Genomic DNA, 14,759 nt, shown 5'->3' with positions numbered 1-14,759 from the left:
TGATGTACACTAAGCGCGCCTTTGTTCACTGGTATGTGGGTGAGGGTATGGAGGAGGGAGAGTTCTCCGAAGCCAGAGAGGACATGGCAGTTCTGGAGAAGGATTATGATTATGAGCCAGCTCCTTTGAGGAGGAGGAGGGGCGGACGAAGGAGAGTATTAAATGTTTTGTTTTATTTGTCTGGTCTGGTTCTGTGTAATCTGTTTTTCCGTGTTATTCATTCATCCATGGAAATTTGTATTAACCATTTTATGTGTGATTGTTACATTTCTGTTCCATTTGTTGTTCAAGTTCAGTTTGTCTTTTGTCTTTTTAAATAAAATTCCAGTTCCACTTATACATTCATTCACATTTCACTAATTTACTTCAAGCCGGAAGCATTTAATCTTTTATTATATTTCATATATTTCATATTACATATACGTATATACATATGTATACATATTTTGTATATTTTCATTCTATGTAATTTCTTTTCTTGTTTGTTTCTTTTAAATGTTTTGCTATAGTTGACTGTTCCCTTTTGATCCCATTTATTGTTCTAGTTCAATTTTTTTTATTCATTCACGTTTCTTGAATTCACTGCAAAAAAACTTGATTATAATGTGGTGCAACTTAAAAAAGTGCAGTTACAAGTTGCACAGCTTTTTTGCTTATCCATCTTTTAGAACAAATATCACCAAAGTCTAATATTTCACATTACTATTTACTAAAGTGAATATTAAATTATCTCAACCCTGGGCCTGCTCATTGTTTTAATCTGAAAGCAAGTTGATCAAATGACTGCATGTCGCCTGTATCTCAGAAGATGTCTGATAGTATTCCACTGTTATTCATTTATTTCTTTGTGCACTCAATGAGGTGTGTGCAGCGGCTACTTTTGGAGCGTACATACAGTAAAAAAGGTCCAAAGTCCACAATTCTGAAAAACCTGAAAAAACAAAAACAAAAAACAAAAACAATTTAAACTTGTTTTTGGTTTTCCGTTTTATTTGATTATCCACTTCAACATGAAAATGGGAAAACAGTTATTTTCCTTCTGATGCCAACAGAAATTAAATTCTGGTCCGTGTTTTGATTGCCAGGCTAAATGGAACAATTGAATGACCGGACGACGCACAGACCAAACACACTGGTCTACAATGACCCAGTCAAATCACACATAAACCATTTCAAGGATCGAGTCACAACTTGGTAAACTAAAAACCTTAAACGTCAAATATAACAAAGTCCCGATTTCTCAGAAGCGAAAATTGGGGTGCGTTGACTTTCAATTCAACTTAATTAAAATGTACATTCAAACAGCAAATAAAACAGCAAATCAAATGATTAGAATGGCATCATGTCCAAAAATTTCCTGATGCCACTGGTGGAATTTGAGAACATTACAAAATAGAAAAAGTCAATTTGTGGAAATCTATGAAAGTAGAGTGACCCCAGCCCCAACACAAACTTGTAACAGTCACTAAGCACAATACTGGTCATAGTGCTGTGTGGATACCCATTAGTGTGTGTCAGGACAACATAGAAGTCCGAATCTTAAAAATGCTGCTGAGAAATCACGTTGCAGATTCATAGAAAGGCCTTACCAATACACTCTAGCAATCCCACAGCTACTCACTGAGCAACGCTCAACACTGCAGACATCATATTGAGTTATGATGTCCTGACACTCAATTTGGATTCGGTCTTAGAGTCCTAAAGGTGTCACATCACGATAAAGGTTAAATAGAGTGTCATTTTTATATTAAGTAAAAATGTTTACATTCTGATACAGTTGTAACAGAGGTATGCCAAGCAGCAAACTTAAAATCATCAGGCCTTGATGGCTTCCCAATAGAAAGCATTCCTAAATAAAATAGTTTTGACTCTTATAAACATGAGCATTCAAGCACTCACACAGAGGAACACTACCATGTGATGCTCCCAACATAAGGTAAAGTTAAAAGTGTACTCTTAAATGTCATTAAGTTTATTAAATGCAGACTGTATAAAATAAACTAATTGCAAGCAGATGTAACTATTCCAAAAAACATTTCATGTAGACCAAAGAGTTTATTAGAGACAGACAAGGTTCTGATAATATGTAACTATATCACATAATCAATGGAGTTCAGAAACAAGAAGTTCCTATGATAATAATCTCAACGGAAATTTTCAAAGTCTCTGACAGAATGCAGAACCAACATTTTTCTTTCAAACCCAAGAAGCAATGAACACTGGAAATAACTTATATCAATTTTCAGTGCTCTAAAAACAGGAATTTTGACCGACAAACTTTTTGCCCAATCTCATCTTTCTGTAAAGGGGCTGTAGGCACGAATCCAGCTTCACTGCTGCTTTACAACCTTACCACCTTAGCCTGTGCCATTAGATCTAACCCTGATATTCGAGGGACTAAATTTGGCTGTGCTGAACTTGAGGTATCGCTATGCTGATGACCTCCTATTGTTGTTCATTAAGGACACCACTCATTTTCACCACTACTATGTTGACAAAAAGCAGTGCATCAGTGGGCTGCAGACTAAACTTTACTAAAAGTGAAAATCAGCCATTTAATGTTCACAATACCTCAATCTGGCAAATCTGGGAATGTCGTTTGGAAAATCATTTGATAAAATTATTGGATCAACCAAACCTGACCTTCAATGATGGATGGACTTACCTGTGTCCTTAATCAGAAGAATAAACACTGTAAAAATGAATATCTAAGCTAAATTCTTATCATTCTCCCACTGTATTCCTGCAAGTCCATGTAAATGTTTAAATAAATCTAAACAAGCTAAGAACATTTATTTTTTGTGGCATAGAAAACCTCTAAGAGCCAAACTTACTAAATCAGAGAGCCTACATGCAAAAGGTGGTTTACATCGCCCCAGTCACCTAAATATTAGGTTGCATCATAGTTTAGACCAATATGGATGTTGTTACATTCCGAAAACAATCAAAGCAGATGGATAGAAAAAAAAAAAACAAGAATTGCAAACAACTTTGCATTTCCCTTTTTTAGGGTACCGGTAATAAAATCAAACTGGGTACAATTACCAAGAACCCAATAACACAAAACACTTTCGTTTCATGGCAGGAGGCCCATTTCATTCTTGAATCTAAAGGGTCACTCTTTAAAAACACTCCAATATGGAACAGGCCTGATATTCCAAATCCCATAACAGACAGCACACTCAAATGCTGGGTGAATAAAGGCATTAAAATAGTTTTTTTAAAATAGACTTTTACACAGAAGGAATATCGTCTAGTTTCCAGCAGCTATCCTTAAAATACAACCTGCCTCAGTACAACCTACTTGTAGATCAAGCACTGCGTCAAAGCAAACTCACCTCATAGATTACCAAACATACCGTTTTGAAAAACAGTTTCTCAACATCTCAGATCATACATTTACCAGGTCTGGAGTCAGCTAAATCTCAACAATGACTATCCTGAATGTGAAGGAAATCTTGCATCGTTTGGAGCAAGCGCAAATGTTCTTCATCTCGACTAGGCACTGACTTCAGTTCAATATCTTGCACAGACCATACACCTGGTAAGCTACACAGATTTAACAATTAACATTTCATCTGTGTGTCACAAATGTAAAGTTGCAAAAGCAGATCTTTTACATGTGATCTGGGATTGCTAAATGATTGCAGAGTTTTGGAAATATATCACTAAAACTGCCCCAGAAATGATAGAAAATAATATCTCATAGTGTCTTTAAGTGTGGATCACAGGAGACCAGAGTCCATTGAAAACAATTAAATATTAACTGTTTTGTACTTCATTTTACTTGCCAACAACAGTTGGAAAAATGGCATTTTAGTGAACTGGAAATCTGACCTCCCATTCTCACAAAGACGCAAATCATTGAATAAACAGTACAGAGAAGTCATCTATAGTGTAAAGACCCACACTGTTTACGAAGATCCTTGGACTCCCCTTGGGCATTGACAGATTCCTCACCTCCACTCAGATGTGGTGGATACTAAAATGATGTTTTACTTTTATCTTTATTTCACATCCTAACATACCTTCAACCCAATTTTTATATATATTTTTTTATGAATGGGCAGTTTAACACAAAGAACCAAACCAAACACAGGGGTGGGGTATTGCTTTTGCTTCGGGTGTGCGTTGTGTGATTTATCTGAACATTACTGTTTTCTTTTTTGTTATATTTTGTTGTATATACTTTGTTTTGTGCTCTGCCTGTATTAAAAAAAAATCACTACACAAATGGAGTGAATGTTGGCCTGTGGTGCACAAGCATTTTCAGCTTGAATCCTCCATGGCAGGAAGCCTCAGTTCACCCGGATGGGCCAGAGAATAAACCTATTTGGGAGTTTTCAGCAAAGCCAGAAATTCTTTTTACACTTTACTGCTCCAAAGGGATGTTGGGAACAAAATGTAGGAGACAGACCACAGCAGGTAGTACACACATGCGGGGGGGAACGAAGAGCAGAACACCATGACGACTCCTGGAGAAGAGCAAACAGAAAGTAAAACGATTTTAATTTGAACAACAGCATGCATTGCCAAAAGTGAATGTCAAAACATCAGCTCCTAAAACTAAAACTATATACATGGTTTAGTACTGCTAAGATACACAGATGATGGATGTTGCATCTGAAATCTAATTTGAATATGAATCAGTCATCAGTTCTGGCCATTACTCTTGACAGCTATGCTCCCGTTAAAGAAAGATCATATTATTTGTTTCAACAGCTTTACCTCCAGCATAAACTACTTTTTTCCAGGCTTGGGACTCCAGCACTCTGTCATGGGGATAGAAGTTTTGACTAATCATAAAAAGGATCATTGCCATTGCGATCACCCGAAGCATAGCCATGTTTCCCCCTGACAGCAGGGAGGCACTGGCCAGGATGGCTGAGGAGTAGATGCAGGGCAGACCACGGTACATGAACGGTATTCCTTCGGACCAAAGAAGAAGACAAAATCTCCCGTTAGTCCTTTAAATAACAAAGTGACAGTGAAGCGACAAAAGTCAAAACAACAACACAAGAACTTACCGCTTGAGAAGAAACAGAGGCGTACAAACACAGACAGGACATAACACATGCAAAGAATGTTGTCCAGCAGGTTAGATGTCCTTAAGAGCAACGAAGTGGCGATCCCGAATGTCGTGAAGTCAGCGAAGTCATCCAGCTTAGCGCCTGATCAAGAAAAAGAAAATTGTGAATGACATGGCCCATTCACAAGAATATGTGAACCGCACTGGTGTTAGGACTTGCCGACAGGCACAGCCCGCCCTAAAAATAAGTATTCTGAATCATCTCCTCCCAGAAAGGCTACGGCAAGCGCCAGCCGGCCTGTTGCCACACTTAAATAACGTTAATCGTTAGAAACGCAAAAGAAACGTTATCATCTCTCCAGTATGATTACATGACAGTGGGATGTGTGTGCGCACAAATCTCAAAGTGGAAATTTTAGTGCCAGCCCGACAGGCGGCCATTCTATAAACAACACCGTTCACTGCCTTGTCCCTTCATCAGTCAGGAGCACTGAGCGTGTTTTCAGCAGACGAGGACGAGGTGATTCAGGCCACCGCTCAAATGAACGAGGTGGAATTCCACAGGCCAGGGTCAACAATTTTAGCAATTTCAGATATGCAGAGAACCCAAAGCAACAGGATAAAATAGACAATTGGAGCGTGATCCTGTGGAATTAGGCTGCTTAATCAGAACGTGATTGTTCATTTCACAAAACACGTGGGGGGCACAACAACATCCACCTGCAAAGTCATGCAGAAAAACCCCGTCGGGGACACAAAGCCCCCTGAAATGTGCAGCCAACAAAGTATTATGATGCACCTGGGAGCTATTTTGGGCTTCGGAGAAAATGTGAACATTCACAATAGAAGCAAAGTTGAAAAGCTATTTGTGGCTCTTGATTTACTATATATGGTACTGTGCTGTGATCTTTTGAAAACAAGCCATAGTGGCACCATTTATATGCTGTGCATTTGGTGCCTGTTATTTAGAGGTCTGTGTGTTTGTGTGTGTGTGTGTGGGGGGGGTTGTAACACCATTCAAAGTCAACCCCTGAAACATCCTTAGAAATATAAAAAAATATGTTTTAAGAAACAGCTAATTTGATAAAACTCACATTAGGTTACATAAAATACGTATGATTCTTCTCTTTGAGACTTTTCGTATTTCAGTTTCATTTTACTGGCTCCCTTTGTTCATGACTTTATGCAGCCAAAATACTAAGTCCAAACAAAGAACTGTGCAGCAAGCCCTGCCAACTACCCCAGTTGAAGTTTATCTTTGGTAAGAGCTATTGACCACAGCACTCCACTTACCCAGTGCAGAGCAGGCATCGAGTCGCCTGGCAACTGCTCCATCTGCCAAATCCAGCAGGTAGCCAATCAGAACCAGCCAACATGCAGCATGATGATGCCTGAACAAAGCGACAGAGTGTCAGGTCCAGCTATTTGGTGACAGCAACCCATTTCACAGGGTCAGATACCTGCAGATGTCTGGTTCGATTTCAACAGTGTTTCAAATCAAGTTAAACATACTGTCTCTCTCTTAAAGAGAACAATCATCTCATAGTCTGGTTTCCTGACAACGCAATACACTTAGTACAGTTAGGTAAATTGCATTATAAACATTGTTGACTGCATGGAAAGCCTGAGGGGGGAAAATAAGACGCCATGATGAAAAAGGATGAAAACAAAAACAAAAATATTTCACAATAAAACATCAACAAAGTTGTTGTAGTTGTCTCTTGTCCTTCCTGGAATCGAGCCTGACTGATGTTTCAGATAATAACAGCCAACAACGCTGTGTTCACTCACCCATTAAGACTGCTGAGAATGGAGGCCATGCCCATGACCATGTTGGCAACTGACAGAGCATTAGCTGCATTTTTACGTGCAAACTCCTTAATCTGCAGTCCTGTGGCCTGATCACTCAGAAAGAGCTTGTTGGTACACTGGAAGAGACCTGGGACCACAAAACATCAGCAGTTAGCATCTGTCTGTGTTGGCTAATGAACCTCTGCTGAGGTTTAACAAGCTAAAGCTAGAAGCTAAGTCCCTAACATGATCAGGTGACCAAACGAGCTAGAAATGTTCCGATACCAACTTTTCCTTCCCCGACTCCCATATAGCTATATAATGTGTGTGTGTGTGTGTGTTTTAATAGCTAAATACTGCCAATCCTTTATGGTTGTGATGTTGTGGATGTGCTTGAAGTCAAACAAGCAGTAAAAAAAATCTGTTAACTTTCATATATGTGTACTGGGAAGTGGCAGGGTCTCCTTTTAATAAATGAATCAAGTGGTATCAGATCAATGGATAACCTTCTGTACTCATTGATACCCAATCCAGTATTTTAAGCAGTATTGAAGATATTTTTGATACTTTCATTGGTATCGGAACAACCCTAATACTAGATGAATATTTGAATGGGAAGAGTTTATTATATCCAAGATTCAGTCAAACAGTTGGACGGAGAGGAAAAATGAGGGGAAAAAATTTTAATTTAGTGCTTTCCCAGTCATAACTGGGTCATAATACTTATTTCAATGCCGTCTAGTGGGAATCCATATTGTAGGATACCGTAGCAAATGTTTGCATATGTGATTCTTTTTCCGTTCGTTCTCTTTCTTTCTTTTTTCAATTTACTTAAAGCAAAAAATTACTTTGAAATTGATTCCCCCGTCTTATGTAAAAGAAGTATCACTTACCAAGACGTATGTTTATTGGATGGAGACGGACCTTACGATACATTCATCCATTTTCAGATCACTAAAATCCATTTGTACATTCATTCATTCATTTGCAGCCTACAGCATGCAACATTGAAGAGTGCCTCATTAACTACTCATTACATTATCAGTTATATTTATACACTAAATATATCAAACATATTTTAACTGTTACAAATCAAAAAACAAATTGGTCACAGTGGCATGCAGTGAACTTCAATATCAATAGATAAAATCTGGGAAGGGAAAACGTCAAAAGGATACGGCGTCTGAAGAGGATGCACGTGAAGTGTAAGCACTCACCTGTGAACTTATCGGGGGGGGGGGGGTAAATACACACAAATACTGGTGTAGGGAACAGTATGAATATAGGGGACTACTACATACACCATTGGCTATAGTGAGAGTGAGCTGGACCTACTGCATTGACACATACCAGACGTGAGATCAATTAGCCTGCTAACTCTGATAAAGCGTAGCGACCTGACAGGGACGTGGCAGCAGCACACGCGTAGCCAACTGTTCAAATCTATTAATACCACCGTGGCCTGGGCTACGACAGAGACTGAGTCATAAACATAAACATAACTACCTCTCCTGCTTTCCTTGTTTTTAGAACATGCAGTTTTAGGCACAAAAACTAAACTGCATGTGGATTTATCACCAATAGATACAGCATATGTTTGCTTAAAGTGCAGTTAGTAAACAATAACTTGTTAAGTTAAGTTTTGAAGACAAAACTCGCAGCGTGAACGAGCTGCATCTTAGTCAGCAAGATGGAAAGACTGCTGAAAGCGCCTCGCTCCAGCCAAAAACTGTTTATCAGTGAAAACAAACAAAGAAATCTCTGTCTCTTGTGAGTTTATCGCTTTCTCTCAAGTCATAGTACTGGCCAAGACAGAATGCACAGACAATGACCTGCAAAATTTAAGTATTTTTAAATGTTGCAGTAGCAACCCTTCAAGTGTTTTTCACCCTGAACTTCCTGTGATTCCAAAGCCAGGCGAGTTCAAGAGACTCTTCATCTGAAAGAAAACAGCGTATGAGAGACAGCAAAAAGCCAACAATAACTTACACTTTTACTTGACAGCATGCTTTTTACAGCTCACTTTGGACTTTGACACAAGTTAAAACCTCTGAAAACTTTTCATGGTTAAACATGTCAGAAGGTGCAGAAAACATTCTGCGTTTTTGTTTGTTTGTTTGTTTGTTTTTCATTTAATTGCCAAGGTTGCCAGATAAGCAATCGGGTTCATTGGCTTTTGTCGCAGAACATATAATTAGAGAGCCGCATGTGCAGCTCCACGCGAACAAAAGTCTGTGGGGTTGCAGTTCCTGCGCTCAGGTTTAACTCTAACCACTTAATACACTGTCTTGGTCACTAATTACAAGAGAATAAAGCCAGAGCCAGACACATTGTCAATTTCAAGCAAGTGGTTATTTCTGGATTGCTGCCTAATGAGTGCAAAGCATGATGGGAAGACCCTTGTTATGTAATACCCAGCTAGGTTACCTGGTAACGACTAAAAAGACTAAACGAAAACAAGGAAAACAATTCATAACAGGGATAATCTGAAGCGAACTAACTGAATAATTTAGATTTTAAACGTGTTAACCATATTCTGTGAAAATGAGATTTAGTAAAAAAAAACAAATGAATTATAAATAATACACATAACCCATGCAACATTTATTCTTACAGATCCTATTAGGTGTGGTTTATTAATGGCAAATGTGATTTCACAGTATGCTGTGAACAGTGTACATTAACTGAAGTGTGTTGTAATACTGAACACGATGTAAGATATGACAATTTCATATTAGAACTCCATTATGTGTGCTACATGCTATATATCTCTATGTACTCTGTGGGTTATTTTTCAAAATGAATTGTTCATTTAATCTTAAACCTCTCCCGGTATTTCAGAAGCTGTTCCCCTGCCTGATTTGATTTAAACCTGACTGTCTGGCAGCCATACCCATGTAGGTGGGCAGTAATCCAGATTATGTGATGGGATTGAGACACAAGTACCTACCAGAGGAGGGAGTCAGGAGGATCATGATTGTCTCTGGTTCAAAGCACAACAGCTGTTAAGATAAAAATGAGAAGTGCTTACTTATACATGCATTACATACATGACACTGAGCAGTAGATTAAAAACACGTTTAGTGGGTAATATTCACTATAATTCTAATGGAAATATTGTTCTTTTTACTTCACTACATTTATCTATACTTTAATTACAAGTTGCTTCTGAACTTCATATTAATATAAAACCAAATATAGTTAAGAATATGCAGAAAGATGTATTTATAAGTTAAGGTAAGGGGGGGGTAATTAAAACCATCTGCAAAATTAAAGTCATTTGCACTTGAATAGATCAATAGTTTCAATGCACCAACATATGTTATTCTCATACTTTTGGTACTTTAAGGATGTTTCGATGTGAATACTTTGGTACTGTTACTCGAGTAACAGTGCGGTTGCAGTGCTTTTACTTGTATTTACGAGTATTTCTACATTGTGGTAACGTTACCTTAATTAAGTATAAGATCTGAGCACCGCTGCTGCTGTTGCCTACAGATCGTGTTTGTGTTACACCTGTTGCGTTTAATAGCTGCACAGTCTCGCTGTGGCTCAGTAGTTCATGTTTTCGTGTGGCGGTGCGGGTCGCGGATTTAACGGCACTTCTGTCTGTTTTGTTGATCTTTTCTATAAGCATGCAGATAAAATCTCCAAAAAAAAGGCCAGATAATTTAACAATGGGTGTTCTTGAACGCATCTCAAATCTTCCTTGATTCTGATCCGTGATTTTGCTTCCGACGCCACTTCACAGCCGCTCTCATGGGCCCTTAATGCGCAACGCTCCATCCTCAGGACCAGTCGGTAACGTTACATCCCGCTGTGGCGTGAACATACCCAAAAACGGGTCTTAACCGGTGAATGTGTGGAGCTGTCTGACATGCCAACATTTTAATGGCAAGAAAGGAGAAAGTGGCGCAACTGCGTCACAACCAAATGATCACAGGAATGCAAATCAGATCTGCATGTCGTACCAAAAACACGCATCCCTTATTGATGTGGTGCACCGCACATACATGAAGTGCGTCTCACTTACCTGACAGGACCTCCAAAGAGCGCAAAATCTGGATAAATCCACCGATGGAGACGCACACGCCCACGCCGGACCTTGTTTAATGTCTGTCTCACACGGACACTTTTGTCTGTTAACTGACCGGAGAGCTTAAAGTTGATAACACGTCGGTGCTGAACACCAGCCCGTTCACCTGTCAACTTCACCGCCGCTCTTTCAGCGCGTCCTTTTAAAGACCAAGGATAAATCCACTGGAATATTCCACCGGAAATGACGCTCCCGTTCTTGTGGTTTCTTCCCCATAATATTGTGGGGCCCTCTTTGATGTCAACCGCTTTATTGGAGGTAATATTGATACAAAAAGTACAAGAATGTGTGTGTAGACTGAAAGAATAAGAAAATATTAAGATTTTTTATGCATAAAAACAAAAGCTTCACACCCGCTGAAGGAATACAACAATCCTTCAGGCTCCTATTTCCTATCATTATTATTATTATTATTATTATTATTGACTCTTGAGACCATTAAGTACATTAAGGGAACAACAAACACCCTAATATCATACCATAATATCAGCCTATACAATATTTTCAACATTACCTATTTCAACAGCCTATAAGGTGTGAGTGATAATGTCCTCACCCCCGATTAGCTGGCTCATGTACCCTTGAGCAAGGCATTTAACCCCCAGTTTGCCCCCTGGGTGCTTGATAGTTGCAGTCTATTACTCCTGTGTGTTTCGCTGCATGTTGCATGTGTGTGTGTGTTTCAATCAGTGAGGGGTTAAATGCAGAGAAGTAATTTCCCAGTTTGGGATTAATAAAGTAAATAAAATTTATAAAGAAAAATTAAAAGTTATATAGGTTGTTCTCCAGATCCATAATGGACCAGTACCCACATGGGTTTCAAGCAGGAAAACACTGAGTGCATGTGGGGTCTCAACTGGGCAACATATGCAAGACCCGTCTTGACCCCAGCTTTTAGTTTTGTGTGGGTTCTACATGGGGGCAACGTGGGCTGAAATCTATCTGGTGAGTGTGTTTCATGTTGGCCTATGGAAATTGCCCATGTCGGTATCATAGGATTACACTGGGTGTTAGGAACAGCCAAATGGGAAAACATACATAGGATCCATCTCAGTCCCCAGGCAGAGGTCTTCTGTCTGCTCCAGCGGCTGAAAACTTCATGGAACAGGGTCCAAGGAGATCAGGTAGTCTGCGTCAGTGAGCTCATTTAAATCCCCTCATAAAACATATTTTCATGGGAGAGTCATTCCTGATTTCACTTTAGTTCTATGTTTTTATTTGTTTACTTATGTTTTCTGTCCTTTATCTGTCATAACCTGATTTTATGACTTATCTGTTTTAACAATAACTGAGCAACACTGTAATGGAAGCCAAACCTGCTCACCTTCAACCTGCCCTTCAGTTCTATCGCATCACTTTGGACTGACTCATCCCTCCTCATACACCCAATTTCCCCAAGGATCAATAACGTATTTCTCATTCTGATACTAATTCTGTATAAATAAGCCTCTTTCGATTACCATTGTAGTGTAATTGGAGATGCAATGGGGGGAGGGGGACTTTTAATCTTATATAGCATAAGGTTTTAAATTTCAACTGCAATATCAACATTATAAGCGAGGTCACATTAATAATGTTGCAGCTGAATGTCTCGTCCAGCAGAGCAGATGCAGGCAGACGCTTTCCAGCTTCAGTCTCAATAAAACTTTGAAGGAGTCGTGTCCTCCTCAGTAGTCTTGTCATTGTGTATCTGGATGGAGCTCATGTTCCACGCAAATAAGTGTTGCCAAAGAAGCCACAGAAGCCTAAACCGAGTGTGCATGGCTATCGTACACTTAACCCACTCATCTTCATCCTGTTCCCAGTCATTCAAAGAAACTCCATTCAGACTGTGAAGTTTGCTGACGTCTCATAAAATTTAGATTTTGAACTTTGAAAAATAAAACATTGTACTCAAACTGAAAATAAGTGTAGGGGAAGGTTTTTTTCAGTATAAATATAATTTTTTTTTATTCAGTTCTGAAATAATTTTGAATAAATTATCTATTTTCAGTTTCATTTTCAGATATATTTCAATCTATGGGATCTTATTTTTTTTCAGTTACGGATTTCGTGTTTTATTTTTTATAGTTTTAAATCTTTTGTTCACTTTCGGGTGTCATCTTTTCAGTTTCAAACTTGTGGCCCGGATGTGGCGCGGCATCAGCTTAGACAGCATCACGGACAGCATAACAAAGAAGGCCGAGGACCTTTGGCTATCACGTTGCCTTCAGGGAACATGGGTACTGTGAGAGGTACTTTCTGTACACCGTGTTCACATCATGGGCAGTGAAAGAACTGACGCCATTGATAAAATTCTGTTTAGCAAGTCGCTTTAAACCGGACTTGGCACCAATCTGAGTTTAAAAGCAATAAACTCTGCCTGACTGTGCATTTCAACTGCCACACGTTAGCGTCGGATGTTTCCCACTTTCCACATGCAACAGAGAACGCCGCGAAGTGTTGCACACGCGCAGCATTATGTGGGCACGCGTAAGTCTCACCAGTGGTGATAATAAAGTGTAAAGGGAGCCAAACCTTATGAGGGGCCCTAGAAGTCACGTTTCATTCTGGTCCTCTACGCTAATTTTTAGTTCGAGTACAATATACAGAGTTTAAAATCGAAATTGCAACTTTAAAGTTCAAATTATTTATTTATTTATTTATTTTTCAAATTGATGGCTCTTCTGGCCCTGATTTGGCTCCATAGAGATCTTCTGTCTGCTCTGGAGGCTCGGCTGAAAAGGGAGGACAGCGTTTGCATTCGGGGACGGAGGAGATCAAGTGAATCTGTGATCTTCTTAAAACACACCCGTATCAGAGAGCCTTTCCTTATTTCCCTTTAGTTTTATCAGTTCATTATGTTTTCTGTCATTTAATCTGTTATACCCAAATTTTACGACTCAGCTGTTATATTTTACTGCCTCCGTGAAGCACTAACGTGGATTTTGAAAAGTGCGACTTGAATGCAGATTATTCCACGCACACGCACAGGCGGTGACATCTGCTCGTTCATTTTTATATTGTGGTATTGATGTGGAAAGTGAAAAATCTTTGCTTGGGCTCGACAGCTCAGATCCTCTTCCACATTATGATCTTCAGTGCAGTTCAATAAATTAAATAATTAGGTTAGATTAGCAAAAAGAAAGAAAAGAAAAACACAACAAAACTGAAAATGTGTCCAGACAGCATATGAATTCATTCTACAAATGTTGGTTCTTTCTTTGTCTCAAACTCTCACTGTTCCAGCCGCTGCTCCTCCCGTTTTCTTTTCTAACCAGAATATTTGTCAGTCTCAGTCATATTCTGTTAAAGTTGAAATGAACCTCTGGGATACGTTTTTGGTACGTAGTTTATGTTTAATCTAACAATGCATTAAATATCGAGAAGCCTTTTTGTTTGTTTGTTTGTTTGTTTGTTGTAGCGCATTTAATGAAGTCAAATAGCATTGCAGAATGTGAAGAGATGCATTTTTGTGGCCACGAGCCAAACTCGATCAAAATATGAAACTCAATAATAAAAGAAACTGTGTAGTGTTTTGTTACCCAGTCGGGGTAAAATCATTCTGTGATTTTATTTTAGTATCATTCATGATCCAGTGTAGGACCAGCAGAACTGAGGATTTTTAAACACCACCTGTACCCAACCCAACCATCTCTGCCTCGTGTCAAGGTGGTTAGTCCTCGCTTCTTCACAGGAATTTCTCAAGAAAATCACAGATCACACCTTTAATATGCAAATGTGACATCTGGTCTCTGGTGTCCTGAAAACTCACGTTGCTGTAAAAGTCATTTTGGACTTACGCCATCGTCCACCTGCAACAATGAGAAGTTGTTGGCCAACTCACCATGATAAGCATGATAA

The 14,759-nt window shown here is 39.1% G+C and overlaps 1 protein-coding gene across 3 annotated transcripts; it reads right to left on the bottom strand.

Moving 5' to 3' along the window:
- Nucleotides 1–968: 968 nt before the first annotated feature.
- On the bottom strand, nt 969–11,207 carry tmem269 (transmembrane protein 269). 3 transcript variants are annotated; one of them, XM_046396613.1, is made up of 8 exons: nt 10,854–11,194; nt 9,771–9,822; nt 8,710–8,759; nt 6,821–6,968; nt 6,323–6,420; nt 5,028–5,171; nt 4,729–4,929; nt 969–4,475 (listed from the first exon to the last, which is right to left on the bottom strand). In XM_046396613.1, exons 4-8 carry the CDS (start codon nt 6,859–6,861, stop codon nt 4,366–4,368), a joined length of 594 nt encoding a protein of 197 aa, XP_046252569.1. In that variant the 5' UTR covers nt 6,862–6,968; nt 8,710–8,759; nt 9,771–9,822; nt 10,854–11,194; the 3' UTR covers nt 969–4,365. The 3 variants fall into 3 exon arrangements, with proteins under 3 accessions (XP_046252569.1, XP_046252567.1, XP_046252568.1); XM_046396611.1 differs by lacking the exon at nt 8,710–8,759 and having other exon boundaries at nt 10,854–11,207; XM_046396612.1 differs by having other exon boundaries at nt 6,821–8,759.
- Between the last annotated feature and the right edge of the window lie 3,552 nt (nt 11,208–14,759).

This window comes from Scatophagus argus, chromosome 8, assembly GCF_020382885.2.
Source record: "Scatophagus argus isolate fScaArg1 chromosome 8, fScaArg1.pri, whole genome shotgun sequence".
Taxonomy (NCBI): Eukaryota; Metazoa; Chordata; class Actinopteri; family Scatophagidae; genus Scatophagus; species Scatophagus argus.
Note: the sequence above shows the minus strand (reverse complement) of the source record. Positions and strands in the feature narration are given on the sequence as shown.

Coding starts and splice junctions, on each gene's coding strand:
- tmem269 (XM_046396611.1), bottom strand. CDS start 9,795: ATGATCCTCCTGACTCCCTCCTCTG. Junction 6,421..6,820: donor ATTCTCAGCAGTCTTAATGG/GTGAGTGAACAC, acceptor CGCTTTGTTCAG/GCATCATCATGCTGCATGTT. Junction 4,930..5,027: donor CCTCTGTTTCTTCTCAAGCG/GTAAGTTCTTGT, acceptor TTTGGTCCGAAG/GAATACCGTTCATGTACCGT.